This window comes from Perissodus microlepis, chromosome 13, assembly GCF_051167445.1.
Source record: "Perissodus microlepis isolate ML-2025 ecotype Zambia chromosome 13, ASM5116744v1, whole genome shotgun sequence".
Taxonomy (NCBI): Eukaryota; Metazoa; Chordata; class Actinopteri; order Cichliformes; family Cichlidae; genus Perissodus; species Perissodus microlepis.
In genome coordinates, this window is record NC_140473.1 from 13,736,246 (window position 1) to 13,753,674 (window position 17,429).

General features: G+C 40.7%; 1 protein-coding gene across 5 annotated transcripts in view; it reads left to right on the top strand.

The window, feature by feature from the left end:
* Positions 1 to 98: 98 nt before the first annotated feature.
* The window catches only part of dst (dystonin), a 104,866-nt gene continuing 87,535 nt past the window's right edge, over positions 99 to 17,429 (top strand). For 2 of the 5 annotated variants that reach the window (XM_084948754.1, XM_084948757.1), the window contains exons 1-4: positions 411 to 826; positions 1,148 to 1,179; positions 2,326 to 2,514; positions 6,404 to 6,617. In XM_084948754.1, the coding sequence (XP_084804880.1) occupies positions 643 to 826; positions 1,148 to 1,179; positions 2,326 to 2,514; positions 6,404 to 6,617 (619 nt within the window). In that variant the 5' untranslated portion in view covers positions 411 to 642. Of the gene's footprint in view, positions 827 to 1,147; positions 1,180 to 2,325; positions 2,515 to 6,403; positions 6,618 to 17,429 lie in introns of all 5 variants that reach the window. The other 3 variants (XM_084948756.1, XM_084948758.1, XM_084948755.1) reach the window with 3 other exon arrangements.

The following is a 17,429-nucleotide window of genomic DNA, read 5'->3' on the forward strand; positions in this document are numbered from 1 at the left end:
TAGCAGAAGGAGAGATGATGTCATCTCACCCCAAAATTACATAACCCGTGTTGGCTTATGATCGGAGTTTCTGCTCGCTCTAATCCTCAAAGTATCTGTGCATAGGACCTGCCTCATCTCAGCACCTATCAGTACATACATTTTAAAACCATACTGGGTAGACCTGCTCTACAAAATACAAACGATGTTTCATTTCGGGGGAAAAACATGCTGTATGTGAAACTCTAGATCACATTTAAAAATATTAAAGAAATATATATCGTCCCTACTAGTGCAGTACATCCACGGGTCTACACGGATTAGTGTTATTTACTATTGCAGCGTTATTCGTGTGGGCAGCCCCCTCTGCAGCAGATTACAGTGATGCTGGGATGAATCTGCTGACTCTCCCTGCCCCTGTTAAAAATAAATAAATAAATAAATTAAAGTGGCGTCTCTGCTGAGTCATGCATTGTACCCCACAATAATGATATCAATAGTCTGGGCTGTCCTTTCTGGACCTGTGCGCTCTCCACGGTTTACTGTGCGATGCTTCACGTATGTCAGTGAGTGTCTTTATTCTCTTGCCGAGTTATCAGCGACATAACGGCAGCGGAGGAGCCGGCTGTCTGAGGCTGCCAGATCTGCCCTATATCTCGTCTTATGATGATCGCTGCGGCGTTTTTGGTCCTACTAAGGCCGTACAGTATTCAATGTGTGCTGCTGTTGTTGTTGCTTTTGCTGGGGACTATTGCGACAATTTTGTTTTTCTGCTGCTGGCATCGCAGGCTTCGTAATGGAAAGCATCCAATAAAATCTGTGCTCTCTGGACGCCCCAAGAACCGCGGTGAGTAGCGTACAGGCCAGCCGCATCTTCTCCTCCTGACAGCTCAGGGTACATATATTCATGTAGCCTACAGACATTAGAGATACGTGTAATCGTTCATAGTCTGATTATGTTTATCTTTTGTATATAAAAGCAGAGTCATCACTGTTAACGCCTGTTTGGGCTGTGAGACTCAGAGGTGATGCTGTGCGTAAAGTAACCTGAAGCATCTTAAACTTGTTATTACTTCTGACCAAATGCATATCTCATAGCCGAGCTGCAGTCAATGCAATGTTTTACATCCTAACATCTTTTTTGTAACATATGTTATCTGTCTTATAGTTGGCCTGCGAACGCATCATTTTCGATCAGAGGTAGGATGAACTTTTTACATAATGGCTTTGTCACCTAATAGCCAGGAGGAATGATCACTTGTGTTAAAGTGAGACTATATTTAAGCTTTAAGCTGTGATTTAACCAACGCTTCACCTTAAAGAGCGTTTCTTTTAGACTTTTATCGAGGGCTGCATGGCTATTTTAGGGTCTATGCTGTGCGCAGTGCGCATGTGTTATCAATAAATGATGTGGGTGATATTGCAGTTTCACTACTGTTTTTTCCCAGAAACACATGGGTTAGAGCTAACTCTGAGTCCACAGAAGCCGCTTTTTTTTTAAACGATCCACAATATCATTATGTTAAATGTCATTTGGTGCTGACGACTGAAAACACGAAGACCATTTTCTGTCGATCCGTTTCCGTTTTAAGCTTTTTTGCTTTCAGAATAAAAGTATGGTTTAAGAAAATAGCCATGTAAGTACTAAGCTTTTAGCCTGGAAGGGAATGATTACGAATAAAAATAAGTGCTGCAAGAGCTATGCTAAACTAAAAATTAACATTATGTTATGGATAAAGCTGTTTTAGTAGCCGGTTTTAATCTTCCTGACTTGGCCTATGAAAGAGATAGCCTCTTTTTAATTACAATTGCAACTATAGAGTTGTTGGAAACTAATGACAGTGTAAGGTTTTAGTAAAGCTATTCTTTATTTCAAGTGCAACATTGGCAGACCAGTGTTATGGCCAACCACACTGCTATAGAATAGAATGCAGTCCTCTTGTTTTTATATTTGCAAAACCAAAAGCTTGCCTTCATTTGTAGGTCATGTTATTGAACCACATGATACAGAATCCCTACTGACTCAGTACTTTGGCTGGTAGGGATTCAGTATCACGTTCAAGGACATCAAATGCAGGGCAGTTTTAGAGCCTTAATGTTGTAAAACAGTGTCCTCAATCTTTAAGAAAACTTGAGATAAATGTAATTTCAAAAAGCACATTTTCTCTTCAGAGTGACTGAAGTTTCTGTGTGATCAGCCTATAAAGTAACAGCATCCCACCTCTACTTTAAACCTGAACTGCAAACGCTGTAATTCTTCACAATCTAACACAGCTTTTAACTTCTTATGCTAAGGTATGCCTAATGCATAATCTGTTACCAGCTTGACATGTTCATGTTCCCCAGGGCTTCAGGCACAGTCCACATCGCCCGAGAAGGAGCATACATGCTCGAGTGACAGAGGAAAAGCCCAATCTGGTCGAGGTTCCTGAAAGTGAACCCGATTCATCGTCGTCTCTAAGAAAACGCAAAGTGAAGAAGAGAGTCCTGCCAGAATTTTACCAGTCTGTACAAGTCACCCCTACACGTAAACCTGTAGGTACCCCGCTTCACTGTTACCATTAAGAGTAATGATAACACAATACGCTGGATTTGCTTGCTCCCCTCAACAGGAACATCACAATGTACATTTGATTCTGGAAAAGGAGTGCTAACTTGCTCTAGGGCAAAGGGGAGATGCTTATTTAAGGAACCTGACACTTGGGTGTGCTGTTGAATGATGGGTTTCTTCCCAAGACATGAAACGTTGCTGTGCTGGTACTGCAGGGTGTCTTGTTCAGTTTCTAATCATCATAATCAAGACCAAACATTTAAAGATTTTTTTTTTTTACTGCCAATCCGCTACCTGTACAGGACATACTGAAGAATTGAAATACTCTCTCTCCCTAGTCTTACTATAAAGAAGAATTAAGAAAAGATAAAGGACACTCTAAGGAACTACTGCCACTATGTAGAATAGTGTCAGTGGTGCAAGATATACATTAAATAAATAAAAATAAAGTAGCCTTTGAGCTGTACATGGACAGTAGTGCAAATAATCAACAGCAGCATTTACATTTAAAAATTTAAAAAAGATATTTACCAACAGATCCTGTAATCTTTGCTTTAAATATTTTTCCCCAGAAATTAAAAAGTACATGAACTCAACAGAAATAAAGTATTCTATGGATATGCCCCATGCCGCGGTGTTTTAAAGGAGCTGCATCATTAAAAAGGTTCAGTGGACTCAACAATCCAAACATATTTCACTTAATTATAACAATAATTATAGTAATAAACTCTGGTTTTGCTGCAGCTTGAAGTTCACAAGTGAATCACCCGTTTTATTAGATTTTATGACTCCTTAAATAATTTGAATTAGTCATCCTAGCCTGCACGCTAGTGCGTGCCTTTGGAAGCATAATATGGTACGCTCCCTGTGCCCTTTAACTCACCGCAGTTTTAGATCTTCACCTTTTCCACATCTCCACCTTCTTTGTGTTATCTTGTCTGTGAGCTGCACTGCTTGAGAACGCGAGTAGGCCTGTTTTCTTTCAATACTTTTGTCACTTTCAGATTGTGCTGGTAAAATTTACAGTAAGGAAAGACAGGGACAACATTTGACCCAAAGACTGAGTGGGTGGGGGGATAACGTATGATTACAGGAGCACAAAGCAGAAGAAGGAGGGGACCTCCCCTTAAAGAAGGTGACTTACAGAAACAAAAGGTGCAACCACATTAAAGTCCTTTGGTTTGATGCCCTTTCTTTATGTATTGCTCCTCCAATCTGGGAATATATATTTGAATTCCTGAGACAGAAATTCTGATTTCACAAAATCATCTCATCTGTGGGTGTTTTTGAATGTGTCTGATTCAAATGTGACTGCATTGAGAATGTTAAATACACTAACCAGCATACAGCATACCCCTACTGCTTTACATTGGTGTTGTTTAGTATGAGTGTATAAATTTAGACCGACAAACTGTCCAAAGGATCCTATTGATCTCCTCACACCCATCACTGGTGCAGACTCCACCAATAGTTGTTTGTTGTGTTGCAATACTGTAGATAACAGAAACACTTTTGTGCTTTTTACTATTTAACTGGTCAGCAGACAAGATGAATAACAACGTGACTGGAGCCAACTATGAGGAAAGACTTATCTGTGAGATGTAGTCATTTGGCTTCTGAACCGGATGTTTTGCTACCACCAGTTAAAATTTTATGTGACATTTTATTTATACATTTGTTATGCAGGTGAAATGTTTAACCAAGGATTAAGAAAAAGATAAATGATGCCATGACACAATATTGTTAGTTTAACAACACAGCAAGAAAAGGAGGTTTGCAAATTACTTGAATCACAATGAGAATAACAATTCAGAGATGAATGCAATTATGAAAACAACAAGATCAGTGAGCACGGGCCTAATTCAGGCCACAATACATCATTTATAATGTGTTTACATGCCTAGCTCACAACAGTCTGTTTAAAATGAATAATCCACCATGGTTCTCTTGTTGTGATAAAACCAAATGTTCTTTGTGTATGTTTTTTTAAATAAACATGTCTATATAAATGACACTGACCAGCAGCAGAATACAGCTTAAACAAGCAATTTCAGCCCAGTGTTGATTCAAACCAGGTCGTGAGTGGAAAAATTTGGTTTCTTTTACAGTAACCAAAAGAAGTCTTCACCGGTAAAGAGTAACCTTCGTGATGATCGTGCTCATATTATTTTTAGCACCAGTAACAGCTCTTGGGCAAAGATTATGAGGTTTTAAAAAGTAATAAAGAATCATCTACTTCCCCAAGTGATGTGAGAGTGGCTCTAATATTTCAGCTAGTCTTATGCCTGTAATTTTCTTTAAATGAAACGAAGTGCAAACTGACTTCTGAGAACATGCTTTTATTCCAGTAGTAAGTTAGTACTAACTTTCCTCGAATCGTGCAGTTGTTTTGCATTTTATGAGTAGGAATTATGAAGAGAGCTGATAAAAACTGCAACACTAAGCTGCACTTTTTAGGACTGATCTCATCCTGATGAAAAGTGATGCGACAATTTAAAAAAAAAGGCTGCTAATATTAACAGCATGTTGCTTTTATCAGCTCTGCAGACAGCCATGAAAGCAGTGGCTATTTTAAGCCACAAATCACTTTCTGTCACTCCAAAGAAATAATATCCTCCACTTTCACAATCTGTGCGGAAGCTCTAGGTTTACCTTTTAATAACACAGGACTAAGAGGAAGGCAGACCTCTTCCTTTCCTGTGCACAGATTATCTGTTTCAAGTGTCATTAAACTGCACTTTTGTCACTTAAGTGGTTGAAGTTGCTATAACTTTGCCCCACCCTATCCACTGGGCTGTGCTTGCCTGTATTTGTTCTCTTGCCCAACCTCAGGTGTGTTAGGGTGCAGCAAGGAATTGCAAAAGAAGGTAACCCATTTACCAGTCCTGCCTTTGAGCGTTTTTGTTGTGACTTGTGTTACAAAAGGAGAATGTGTGAGAACTGAACTAATTGGTCAATCCTGGAACTAAATGTCAGTTAATTTGGTTTTGTTCTAAAATATATATATTTCTGATTTAATATTTAAACCAAGTGTGTCGTGTTGTGCAACCGCTGGACTCTGACTAGCACAGTGGTTTACTCTGTTTAACACTTCAGTGTCCATCCGCACGTAATTGTGTAACTGTGTGCAAAGTCAGAGCAGTGACCCAGGGGGGTCTGTTGTGGAGTCCTCGCCATGGTAATCAGTGGGATTACCCCTCGTCTTCATATTAACCCCGCGTTTAAGGTCGCTATTTGTAGCAACACATCAGATTTGTACAAGGATGGCGCTCTAACACCGCCGTCGCTGCTCCTGGAGCTGCTGTTGTTGGCTACCGGGTGTGACGCGCAGACACATGCATTCTGCTCTCCCATCACGGTCCAGCTTTGCCTCGACAACACACAGCGTATCATCCCTCCAGCCCTCTGGAGATCTGACATCACCTCACATCTTTAATGCTCCGACAAGGGACGAACGCGTGGCCGGAGCATCACTCAAAGGGCGTGGCACCTTGTGAAAAATGTCTATGAAGTCTGAAAGCTAATAACACGCATAAGGATTTTTTTCTTTTTTTTTGCCTTTCTTCCAGCTGACAGGTCTCCATGTATACAGTGGTAAGTGTTGTCATTGACCTGGCGGGGGAGCCAGATACTATTGATTTCGCATCGCTTTCATTTGCCTCGTTCGCTTATTGTTACGGGTCATTTGGAGTTGGTGGATCAAGTGTGCGTCCTCACACCTAACGTGCCCATATTTATGCACCTTGACCCGCGATGGTGAGGCGGGGAGGGGATGGATTGTGAACGTTTTAATTGCTTAGCTGTGTTTCTCATACATTTCAAGACAAGCATTGTTCTTTCCACCCTTATCCCCATTTTTCTTTTGTCTCACAGAGCTCCAGTTCGGGCAATCCTTCCCTACACTGCTCCATGTCTTCCTCGGCGGATTTTTCGGACGAGGATGAGTACAGTCTTAAATCTGGATCGGCGTCTCCCGCACCCGGAGACACTTTACCTTGGAACCTGCCGAGACATGAGCGGTCCAAGAGGAAAATCCAGGGAGGATCAGTGCTGGATCCGGCGGAGAGAGCTGTGCTCAGGATCGCAGGTGAGGGGGAGTCTCCTTAATATGAAGTTATTAGATAGCAATGTGCAGTAAGGACAAAAACCGTCTTGGGATATGTTACAATCCCCACATATGATGTATTTAGAGGAAAAAATGACAGACCTCCTTAAGTCTATTATTTTCTCGTGAGCTCAGGTTTATTTGGGGACAAGCTTGTAGTGACGTGGATCTGTGGCACATGTGATGGTATTTTGATCTGCCTGTTTTCTGCTTTTAGACTGATGCTTTAAACCCAACCAACAAAATATTGATTGTCTAGTGTAGTTTTAACATTTGTCCCTTGTTATTAACCAAAAAGTAAAAATTTATTATAATAATAATAATTTTTTAAAATGTATTTGCTGATATGCACAATCACAGTACACATTTATTGGCGCCGAAGTGGGTAATTAAAGCTTTTTATCCACCTGCCATGGGCTGGCAGTTTCTTCACACTTGATAAGTTGATTTATAGCACGTAAGCATTTTATAATGATACTTTGACTCTACTTAACGCCGTAAAATACGAGAAATAGCGTTTCAGATACAGATTGTCATGCGTGACGCGTTCAATGAAAGCTGGGTATCCGTAGGTTTAATGTAGAGCTTATGTCGGCAACAAAGATAAATATACGATTTCAAACGTTTTGTTTGGGCTAAATCAGCCAAACCCGCTCGGACACGCGATAGCTACACGGTCCTCTATTTGGAGAGGCTGACAAGAATAGGCGTTTATTTTTGCGCACTCTAAAAAAACGAGCAGTTAGCATGATTCAGCCCAGTTTTAAAATCCTACTGAGATGAGGTCCTTCCGGTGAAATGAAAATCACTCGCGATAAGATTTTGAAATGGCTTTAATTTATCTTTAAAGCCAGTATTGATTTAAGTGACATGCTAAAAAAATGAACCTTAGGTTGTTTTTTCCAGTGTAGCCTGTACGACAGTCATTCCTATCAATCTGGTGAAGTCCGGAGAGGAAGTGTCGCCTATTGGTCGGAGCGCAGACAAGGGAGGGTTGTAGGGCGTTTCCTTTCGTACAACAACACCGCCGATTACACTCTGAATCCACACACATACACACGCACACACACACTCACCCGTGCTGTGTCCCTGTCCGTCGCTGGTGAATGTCCAGTTTGGGAAGCCCGGGTTATGGCTCAGTTCGCACCGCCGGCTTATGAGCTTTCGGACGAACAGGAATACCTCCAAGCTTATGAGGATGTATTGGAAAAATACAAAGGTAGGAGAGTCAGTGTTGAATGGATATGTGTCAGCTTTAGGGCGAAGAAGAAATTGCCTGATTGCTGCTTGACAGTTCAACAAATGTCAGCCTGCTCCCCCGTTCTCTCTCTCTGGTGACTGGCTGGTGTTAGTGTCTTTATCCCTGCTGTGGAAAAAGTGGGAATATTTCCTGCATGACATCACATTTAGGTTGAATTTGAATAGTCCAAACACAGGGTTTTTGTCATCATAGTTGTTCACTAAATAGGAGGCTTATTAATTATTTTATTTAGCTGTTATATTAAAAACATTAGTCTTGAAATATGTTTAGGAAAAACTCTGATTGCAAGCGTCAAATTGAAAGGTCCAAGAGGATAAAACAAGTCTTCAGTATGAGCAAATCATATTTTCAAAATGTAAATTATTATTATTATTGTATGTTTAAAATGATCTCGCTTACAGGAATGAAATTCAAATGTCTGGTGCTTCAGACCTGGCAGGACAATGACATAGCAGGCTACGCGTCAGCTCTCATCAGTAGCTTTTCTGGCTGCTCCTTTTGGGTCTATCTCATTAAATAGAACAAATCCATCACACATAAAGGGCTAACTTCATTCAGCATATATGCGACGGCTAGATCTTGACATCTCATAATCATGCATTCTCGTAGCAGGCCTCCGGAGATCTGGTAGGGCAAAATTCAAACAGACAGTCGTGCTTTTAACTCTTGTATTTCCTGTTCATTGAATCTGAAGCATCAGAACAACATGTAACTATTACTATGCCCTGTTGTACCAGATAGTTGTTGCGAGTATGTTCTCTCAGCTGTTGAGTATTTTAGCCAGCAGGCACAGTCAGCTGTGGTATAAGGCTTAAACGCCCCGACTGCACTCTAATGGGATCATATGATGTAGCATCATTAGGAATCTGTGGCTGGTGTCTTCCGGCAGAAGAGCTGCAATAAGACAACAAGCAGACTTATTTTTGAGTGTTCTTTTGCCATCACAGTCTGTGATCCGCTTTAGATGTTATAAACTGATTTTAGGGAAAACGTTAACTCTGCATCAACAGTTGCATGAAATATGAACTTATCAAGGAAGGGTAAGGTGCTTCTTTTCTGTTTTCCTCATCATTTTAAGAAACTATTTTGCATCAGTCTGAAGCATTGTCGTTGCAGAATAATGCTTATATGTTACTGTTTAACCAGTTTCTCACTATGTCAAGAAAAATTAAATAGGTTTAGTGTCCTTGTTTTGGACTTATTGATATTATTCTGCACAGAATTGTTTGGACAGACAGACCCTGGTTAAAACTTAAGGTTTGTTTGTGAGTTTTCTTATAGCCAATCTACTTTGGTTACGTTCTGCACTTCATCGGAGAAAAAAACAACAAACTTTGACGGTTAAAGTAAAAAGATTTTCAATATTTATTTACCAGAGTCTGTTAAAGAAAGCAGAAACACATTACTTATGAGCTGAAGTGATTCTTTACAAAGTTCTGGATTGTTTGCATCTGCAGTTTTACACAACAGGAGCAGTTTGATGAAATTACTGGATTGACTTGCCTTAATAAGTCGTGTTTATAAGCGGATGATACCCATATGGAAAAGAAATAGAAAAAACTTCTAAAAGACTTGCATCAGATGTGGCCTACTTTATATAGTGATTCATATAAGGCTTATATGATTTACTCATGAAAGTGGCCACTTTCATATATTGTTTTAGTAAGTATCCAAAACATAGAAGTTTCATTTATATAATTTTTCTAGGGATCTTATATCTGTTTTCACTCTTGTATGCTTTTCATACAAGTTTCACACAAGACAGATACAAACTTTATAAGATTTATATATATCTTTTCCATATGGGAAATGCTGATAAATATCTTTAAATCAATCATGTGCAACCTTTTGTTCATTAAGTATGTTATTTTCTTCAGAGCTGAGACATTTTTCCATTGGACGTTGTCTAAAAATCGCTTTATTTTTTATTTATTTCCAGTTGATACGATCACAGCCTGAAGCGTCTCTCCATGTGATGGCCAGAGTATCAAAGAGGCGCTTTTTCATAGCAAATTCATCAACAGTAACTAAGCAAACACAGACCAGTAAACAGAAAAGCCAGTGAGCAGGCTAAGAGACAGATTTTTGTTTGTTTTGTTTTCATTTTTACCTGTTGAAATTCAGGCAGTTGTTATATTAATCCACGCACACTAGGCCTCCGTGACGTGAGGAAACATTTCGGTGTGCGCTAACATTTCTCAGTAGTGCAGTGATGACAAGATTTGTGACAAGTAAAGAAATAATGAAGTGTGCATGTTAAGCATACACTTCTATACTGTGCCTTCAGCTTTAAGACTTAACCATGAATACTCTGCGCTCACTGAATAAAGCTATTAGATAAATTATGTCAAACATGTTATTAGTGAAAATAGAATAGTGGTGCAGTTTTGATGCTCCTTGTCAGCTTAGGGCTTTCTGTGTGGCGTTTGCATGTCCTCCCTTTGTTTCTGTTGGTTTTCAGTGGATGCTCTGCCTCTGCCTTCCTCCCACCGTCCAAACATGCTTGTTAAGATAATTGGTGATTGGTGTGTATTATCTGCGATGGACTGGTGCTCTGTCTGGGGCGTACCCCGCCTCTTGCCCTATGACAGCTCGGATAGGCTCCTGCAACCTCTAAGAAGATAAGCAGTTAAAAAAAATGGATGGGTAGATAATGCTGCACTGGGTCACTGCTGAGTGTGAATGCTTTGTTCAGTAAATAATAACTTTTATAATTGTTTGGTATCAGTTATGTATTTATCACTCATGCTTATATTGCAAACACAAGGAACGTATACGTTTATTATGCTGATTATTGTCCTTACATTTTTGGCTTTAATATATTATATTACCTTCTGTACACTTTACCATTGAAGAGTTAAATCAATCAAACATACTGTGGTTCTGAGCTAATGTGAGTTCACAGGTCTTAGAATTGCCACAATTGCCATCAAATGAGGGCAAGTATGTTGCTGCTTTTATACCTGATGTAGGAATGTGGCACTAATTAGGTACTTGCACTAATAATACGTTAAACAGAGCGACTGCTTTGGGTTGAACTGAAATTCAATGCAGGGTACACATACAAAAGACTGTAAACTCGAGGAATGAGTTAAAGACATGTTTTTTAGAAACATGCAGTGCTTAATGGCACTGGGCAGTGGCTGTATGGGATCACACTGTTCTAGCAGAGCCTGCTTGGTAGGCTGTCAGGATGAAGGAGCCACTGGGTTTTTTAACAGCTGATGATCCTTCGAAATCAGGAAAGATTTAATGGATTAAACATTTGGTGGTTCAGTCAGCTTTTCTTGCAGGTCATTTTGTTCTTAAGAAGTTTGATGGCCTGGATGGTTTTATTACATTGGAGGAACAGTGTATTTTGAAATAAGAACCCCATATGCACATGTTTTGCCTGCTGATAAAGGAGAATCTTGCTGGAAATGTTTATTTAACCAGTAAACCTTACAGTACACATACATTTTTGTTTGCAGATTTTAATAAAGCACATTACACAAAATCCTCCAATTTTGTAATAAATTTTCAAGATGATGTGTACTGTAACCAGCTAGGTACTAAAATGTGTGTTATTTGCATACAAAGCACTGAAGCAGTCTTTAGGATGCCTGTTCTGTTTTTTATTAGGGTGTGGTCTGCCAGTGTGTCTGTCAGATTTCTCTCTGTGAGTCTCTGTGCTCTTCATTATGACTTGCAGGACTATTGCAGATACTTACAAATATCTTCATATAATTTAAGCTAACCCCTTTTAATATTTTTATTGCCTTGTTTTATCACACACAGAGGCAAGTGAGAGCTTTGCATGTTTTGCACAGTCACTGCCTTTGTCCACCCTCCTGGGCTGTGCAGCCCAACCCCTCTGCTCTATGTCGACAGCCCACTCATCACATTCAAATGGCCTAGTGGCCCACACACAAAGCAGGCTGGCTGTATGGAGACAGTCTGCTACCGTACAAAAGATACTTTGTTTTAATGGAAGCAAGATACAAGTTGCAGACACATGTTCATGTGCCATGGTGATTAAGGTGACACTCCTGAAATTCATTTATTTATAGGAATTTATTTAAAGGAAGAAAATGAGGTTTGTCCTGCCATCTGATAGCTGCAGATTCATGTGCTCATGACTGAAAAATTACATTAGATTTCTGGATCAGTTTCTGATTTCAGCTTTATCATCTTTTTCTTTTTTTTCCGCGTCCTGTTTGGCATTGTTGTCTTGAATTGTTGTCTGAAGGCCAAAAAATGCCAAACAGATGTACTTTCACAAGTGAAGCCTTACAGCTTTCACTATAATTGTCCACTTGATAGTCATATTTTATTAGAACTTAACTAGTTTTTTATTTTTATTTTTATTTTGGAAAATTACAACCATAACGGACGAGACTGGGGGGCGGAAAAGGGGAAAAAAAGGAAAGAGAAGTTGGGAAGAAAGTTAACAGAAGGAGAAGAAGGGAAAATAGAGGAGATGAAAAGGGATAAAGAAAGAAAAACACTGCTTCAACAGCTGTTGAGGAAAAAAAGCAGAGCAACCACAGCAACAACCAATATATGCATAAAAAACAATGTTACTGGAAAACACACAGTAATAATACAAGATGTTTTAGAGGCAGCAGCAGCCCAAGATAGTGTGTGTTTGTCAATACCTGCGTGAACACCTGTGTGAACACTTTTATGTACACCTGTTTGTGTGAGTGCGCTTGTGTTCGTAAGATTTCTCCATGTAAGTGGGTAGCTGAGGACCTGAAGCAGGCATGAAGGAGACCTGGGCCCCAGACATCCTCAGGCCCCCCAGAGCATGAGAGCCTCAGTAGGACCACTGCAGGTACTACCGCGGCCCCGACTCAGAGAAGAGCAGAGGAGAGACCCAGCATCCATGTTGCAGAAGCACCAGATGGCTGCAGTGGTGCACTGGAAGCCAGCTATCCCAGAGCAGACCGAGCTCTGGGCCCAGAGACCCGAGACCCAAGGGCACCCCAGCCCCTAGCAGAGGCTCACTCCCAAGGGCCACTTGGTGGGCCTTGGGAGTGAGCCTCTGCTAGCCCCAGACATCCTCAGGCCCCCCAGAGCATGAGAGCCTCAGTAGGACCACTGCAGGTACTACCGCGGCCCCGACTCAGAGAAGAGCAGAGGAGAGACCCAGCATCCATGTTGCAGAAGCACCAGATGGCTGCAGTGGTGCACTGGAAGCCAGCTATCCCAGAGCAGACCGAGCTCTGGGCCCAGAGACCCGAGACCCAAGGGCACCCCAGCCCCTAGCAGAGGCTCACTCCCAAGGGCCACTTGGTGGGCCTTGGGAGTGAGCCTCTGCTAGCCCCAGACATCCTCAGGCCCCCCAGAGCATGAGAGCCTCAGTAGGACCACTGCAGGTACTACCGCGGCCCCGACTCAGAGAAGAGCAGAGGAGAGACCCAGCATCCATGTTGCAGAAGCACCAGATGGCTGCAGTGGTGCACTGGAAGCCAGCTATCCCAGAGCAGACCGAGCTCTGGGCCCAGAGACCCGAGACCCAAGGGCACCCCAGCCCCTAGCAGAGGCTCACTCCCAAGGCCCACCAAGTGGCCCTTGGGAGTGAGCCAGTACACACCAGAGCACCCAGCCCCAGACCCCGAGAAGTACTAATGCACCAGTCCATGGGGACACCAGCCACTGGCAAGGAATGTGGCTTGGGAAAATCGGCCCCATACCTGGGGGAGCCTGAGATGTTCTAAGAGAGAGGGAGAGTCTAAGATGTGACCTGACACCAGACAAACAAGCATACACAGACACAAGCATGCATTCCCTCTATCACATACACAAACACTCACACACACCCAACATGGAGGCACACAGAAATGGACGACGTACACACACTCTCCATACCCTCAGAGTGCTCTCAGTTTCGTTTTGCAGGTTTCGCCAAGATGCATTCCTAGATCATACTGCTTCTTATCTACAGTCAGTAATCAAATGCCTGATTATTTTCTTGCTATTGGCCAGTACATTTTGTTTACAGCAAGTGCTAAAGCATGATGTTGTTCTTGGATGTTCACGGATCTAATCAATAAATCTAATTTCAAAAAAACATAACAACTCTTAAAACACTTCTTTACTATTCTATCTATCTATCTATCTATCTATCTATCTATCTATCTATCTATCTATCTATCTATCTATCTATCTATCTATCTATCTATCTATCTATCTATCTATCTATCTATCTATCTATCTCATAAGTTGTAATATGGCTTTACTGCAGTCCAGTGTCATTGCATTAAAACAAATCTGTGCCTGAGCACAATACATGCTCTCTGTTGTATTTATATGTTGTCATGGTGATGAGACCAGCATGACTGAACCTCATTCCACAGGCCCGCTTAGCTCCGCTTACATGAGATCATCTTGTGAGTCTCTGTGTCCCACCCCTGACTCATGCTCTGGAGTCTTTCCTCTCCCGCTCCAGCAGCAACACCCTTCTCTCCCAAATGCAGCCGTTGCTGGGAAGCAGTGCCACAGTGGCGCAGTGGCAAGAGGAAGCAGGTTTCCTTGCTCCATGTTTTAAAGTGGAACAGCCATTAAATGAGTTGTTCCATTGCTTTTTGTTTTGCCTTCACATCACGAAACCTGCTGGTTAAAAACCATTTCAATACTCTTGTGATTATCCTTATACCTCGTGTAACTGCTGAAAATGAAAACATTATGAATTCATATTAGATTTAGCTATTGCTATGCTCACTTGTAAGAAATTAATGTAGCATATAAGCTTTGCAATAATGGCAAATTAGTGGAAAAACCTGAATGAATGCACGGGGAATCATTGTTTTGACTGAAAGCGGAATGGTGCTAATCATATCTTATTATTCCTTATGAGGAAGTGTCTGTGGGGAAAAAAAAGGTAGAGTTATTTAGTAAGGACCTCTGAACCACCTTATAGATACCATTGAATATTCTCTCTTTTAATATTGTAAGAACAAATCTAGATAATTCTTAGCTTTGTGTATCTTATACAGTAGAACTATGCATCCATCCCTCCATCCATCCATCCATTCATTCTCTTCTGCTTATCCAATTTAGGGTTGAAGGAGGGGTTAAAACTATCCCAGATACCATATGGTGAAAGGCAGGGTATACCCAGGACAGGTTGCCAGTCTGTCAAAGGGTTAGCACAGAGAAGCAGACAACTATTTGCACTCACATTGACACCTATGAGCAGTTTAGAATCACCAGTTAACCTAACCCCAGTAACTACATGACTTTGGACTGTGAGAGGAAGCCCGAGTACCTGGAGAGAAACTGGGAGGGAAACTAGGACAAAATAATTCAGCATGATGGAAAAATGTGGCTTTGTTTAATTTTGTTTTATTCTTATGGTCTGTAAAACAGTGTGAATTGTGAATCTGTGTTTCTTTAATTTCAAAAAAGAAAAAGAATCAGTTATTGATGTTGAGTGGTCATTGTTTTACAACAACAAAGAGCAGCAAAATTTGAGTGCGATCTGGGTGACGTCCAGCACTTTTAGCTCAATTAGGACTCATAACGTTGGGCAAAACTGGCCAACAAAGTTATGAGATGGGCTTGATGTGTGTTATGACAAGTGTTTTGTGGGCTACATATAGAGTGGACCTGTGGCTGATCACCCTGAGTCAATGGTCTTAGTCAAGGCCAAATATGGCCCACAGAAATCTACAGATAGGGGCCACATTTGAGCCAAATATTCATTGGTGTCATGGTCCAATAAGGCAGATGCAGCTGCTGCACAAATGAAAGCTATTGGATTGTTTGCAGCTGTGTGTGTGAGTGAGTGTGTGTTTTCAAGCAAGTGCCATAAGTCTGTATTTATGTGCCATTAGCTATCATTAATGGCTCTCTGTTTCCTCTGCTGGATTTTGCTGAGTACCTGAGTAGTTACAGCTCATGTCTGTGGGTACCCTGCCAGCTTCATCTTTATGCTCCATTTGTATTTCATCATGGGTCAGCTCACCTGTGGGTGTAGCAGGGCACATCATTATTACACCAGAAATGGTGAGAATAGTCATTAATCATTATTTTCTGTCTGTGTATCCAGCTAATATTGCAGCTACTGCACGTTTTCAGAAAGCGATGGCTCTTTTAATGTAATGATATGCAGCATTGGTTCATGCTGTCCCGTTTTTAATGTAGAGCCTGCACTTTCTCAGCAGCAGTTGTAGGAAAGGAGTCATAAACAAATTAATATTATGGTTTCTTCTTTACTTTAGTCTCCAAAAAAGCAAAGACTGACTGAACAGGCTGCTCTGAAGGCTTGGCAACCTGGCCCAGTCACATACCTCTGTCTTTGCCCTACCCTACTGGCTACAATATTTCACTTACAAAGAATGGGAAAAATGCACCTTCCGGTATCTCCCCCTCTATGATGTTTTTCTGTCTTTGTTTACACCAGGAACAATGATGTCAGCGTGCCTATTAAAACACACACTGGTTGCAGCTGATCATATTGAACTGAGCCACTAGTCGTCCTCTGTTGTGATTCAGCTTATATAAACCTCCAATTTATAGTTTGACAGGCATAAGCTGTTGAATAATAGAATCAGTAATATTAGGTTGCTGTAAGTTGCAAGAGATTTGATGTTTAAGGGCTGACAGTCTCTCGGTCCTATCACTATTTTTTTCTGATTTGATTGACTGTGGTATGTGTCACGTGTCTCTTACATAGCTCCATCACCATCACATTAACATTTCATTTTAGTTTGGATTATGAGTTATGGCCCTCAAAGCTATACCAGCTTAGCCGTAGACTGTGTTTATCACTAATTAGGAAATGCGAGTATGCTATTTAGGGCAATATGCTAAGATAGCAAATATGGTATGTATTTGGTAAACATTCTGACTCGCCATTGTCTTTATGTACATGTTCGCTTCAGAAGCATAATGTTAGTAGAAGAAAAGGCAGTTGAAGTAGTAGTTTAGACTGTTTTTCCTCTACTTGATCTATTTTTTGGTAATAAAAAATAATTAAAATAATTAGCAAAACATCCAAAATAAGAAACTGAAAATGCAGTTAAAGTATCAAATAATCATAAGTAGCCACGTTTTGCATCTCCATATAGATTTTTTGGGGGGTAGAAAAATAGCTCAAAAATGTCTCTTTCGATAGCAAAGGTTGCCGACCTTCGTTTGACAAAAACCAGGGGTCACCAGCATGTTGGTGTTTTGCTCAAAGCGCCACTCTTCTAATGTGCAGCCTCACAAAGCCACAGCTGTAGGCCACGAGTGTGCACTCTTGCTTCGAAACATAATAAGCGTTTAAATAATAAACACTATAATTATGATGTAGAGCGATATAATAAATATATTTATTTCAACATTTTCAAAAGAAACACGCAAAGACTGAACAGGTTTTGTCCTAATGTAGCATTTAGTGAAAGGTTTATTTTTTTTTTATTTTTTTAATGTATGTTAGTGTATGAGCAGGATCACTACTGTGTGGAGGAGGGCCTTATTATTTGAATTATTTGAGGTTTTTTTTTTTAAATGACCAGAGTCACTATTAAATAAAGGTGCAATAGGTTACCTTGTACTCTAAA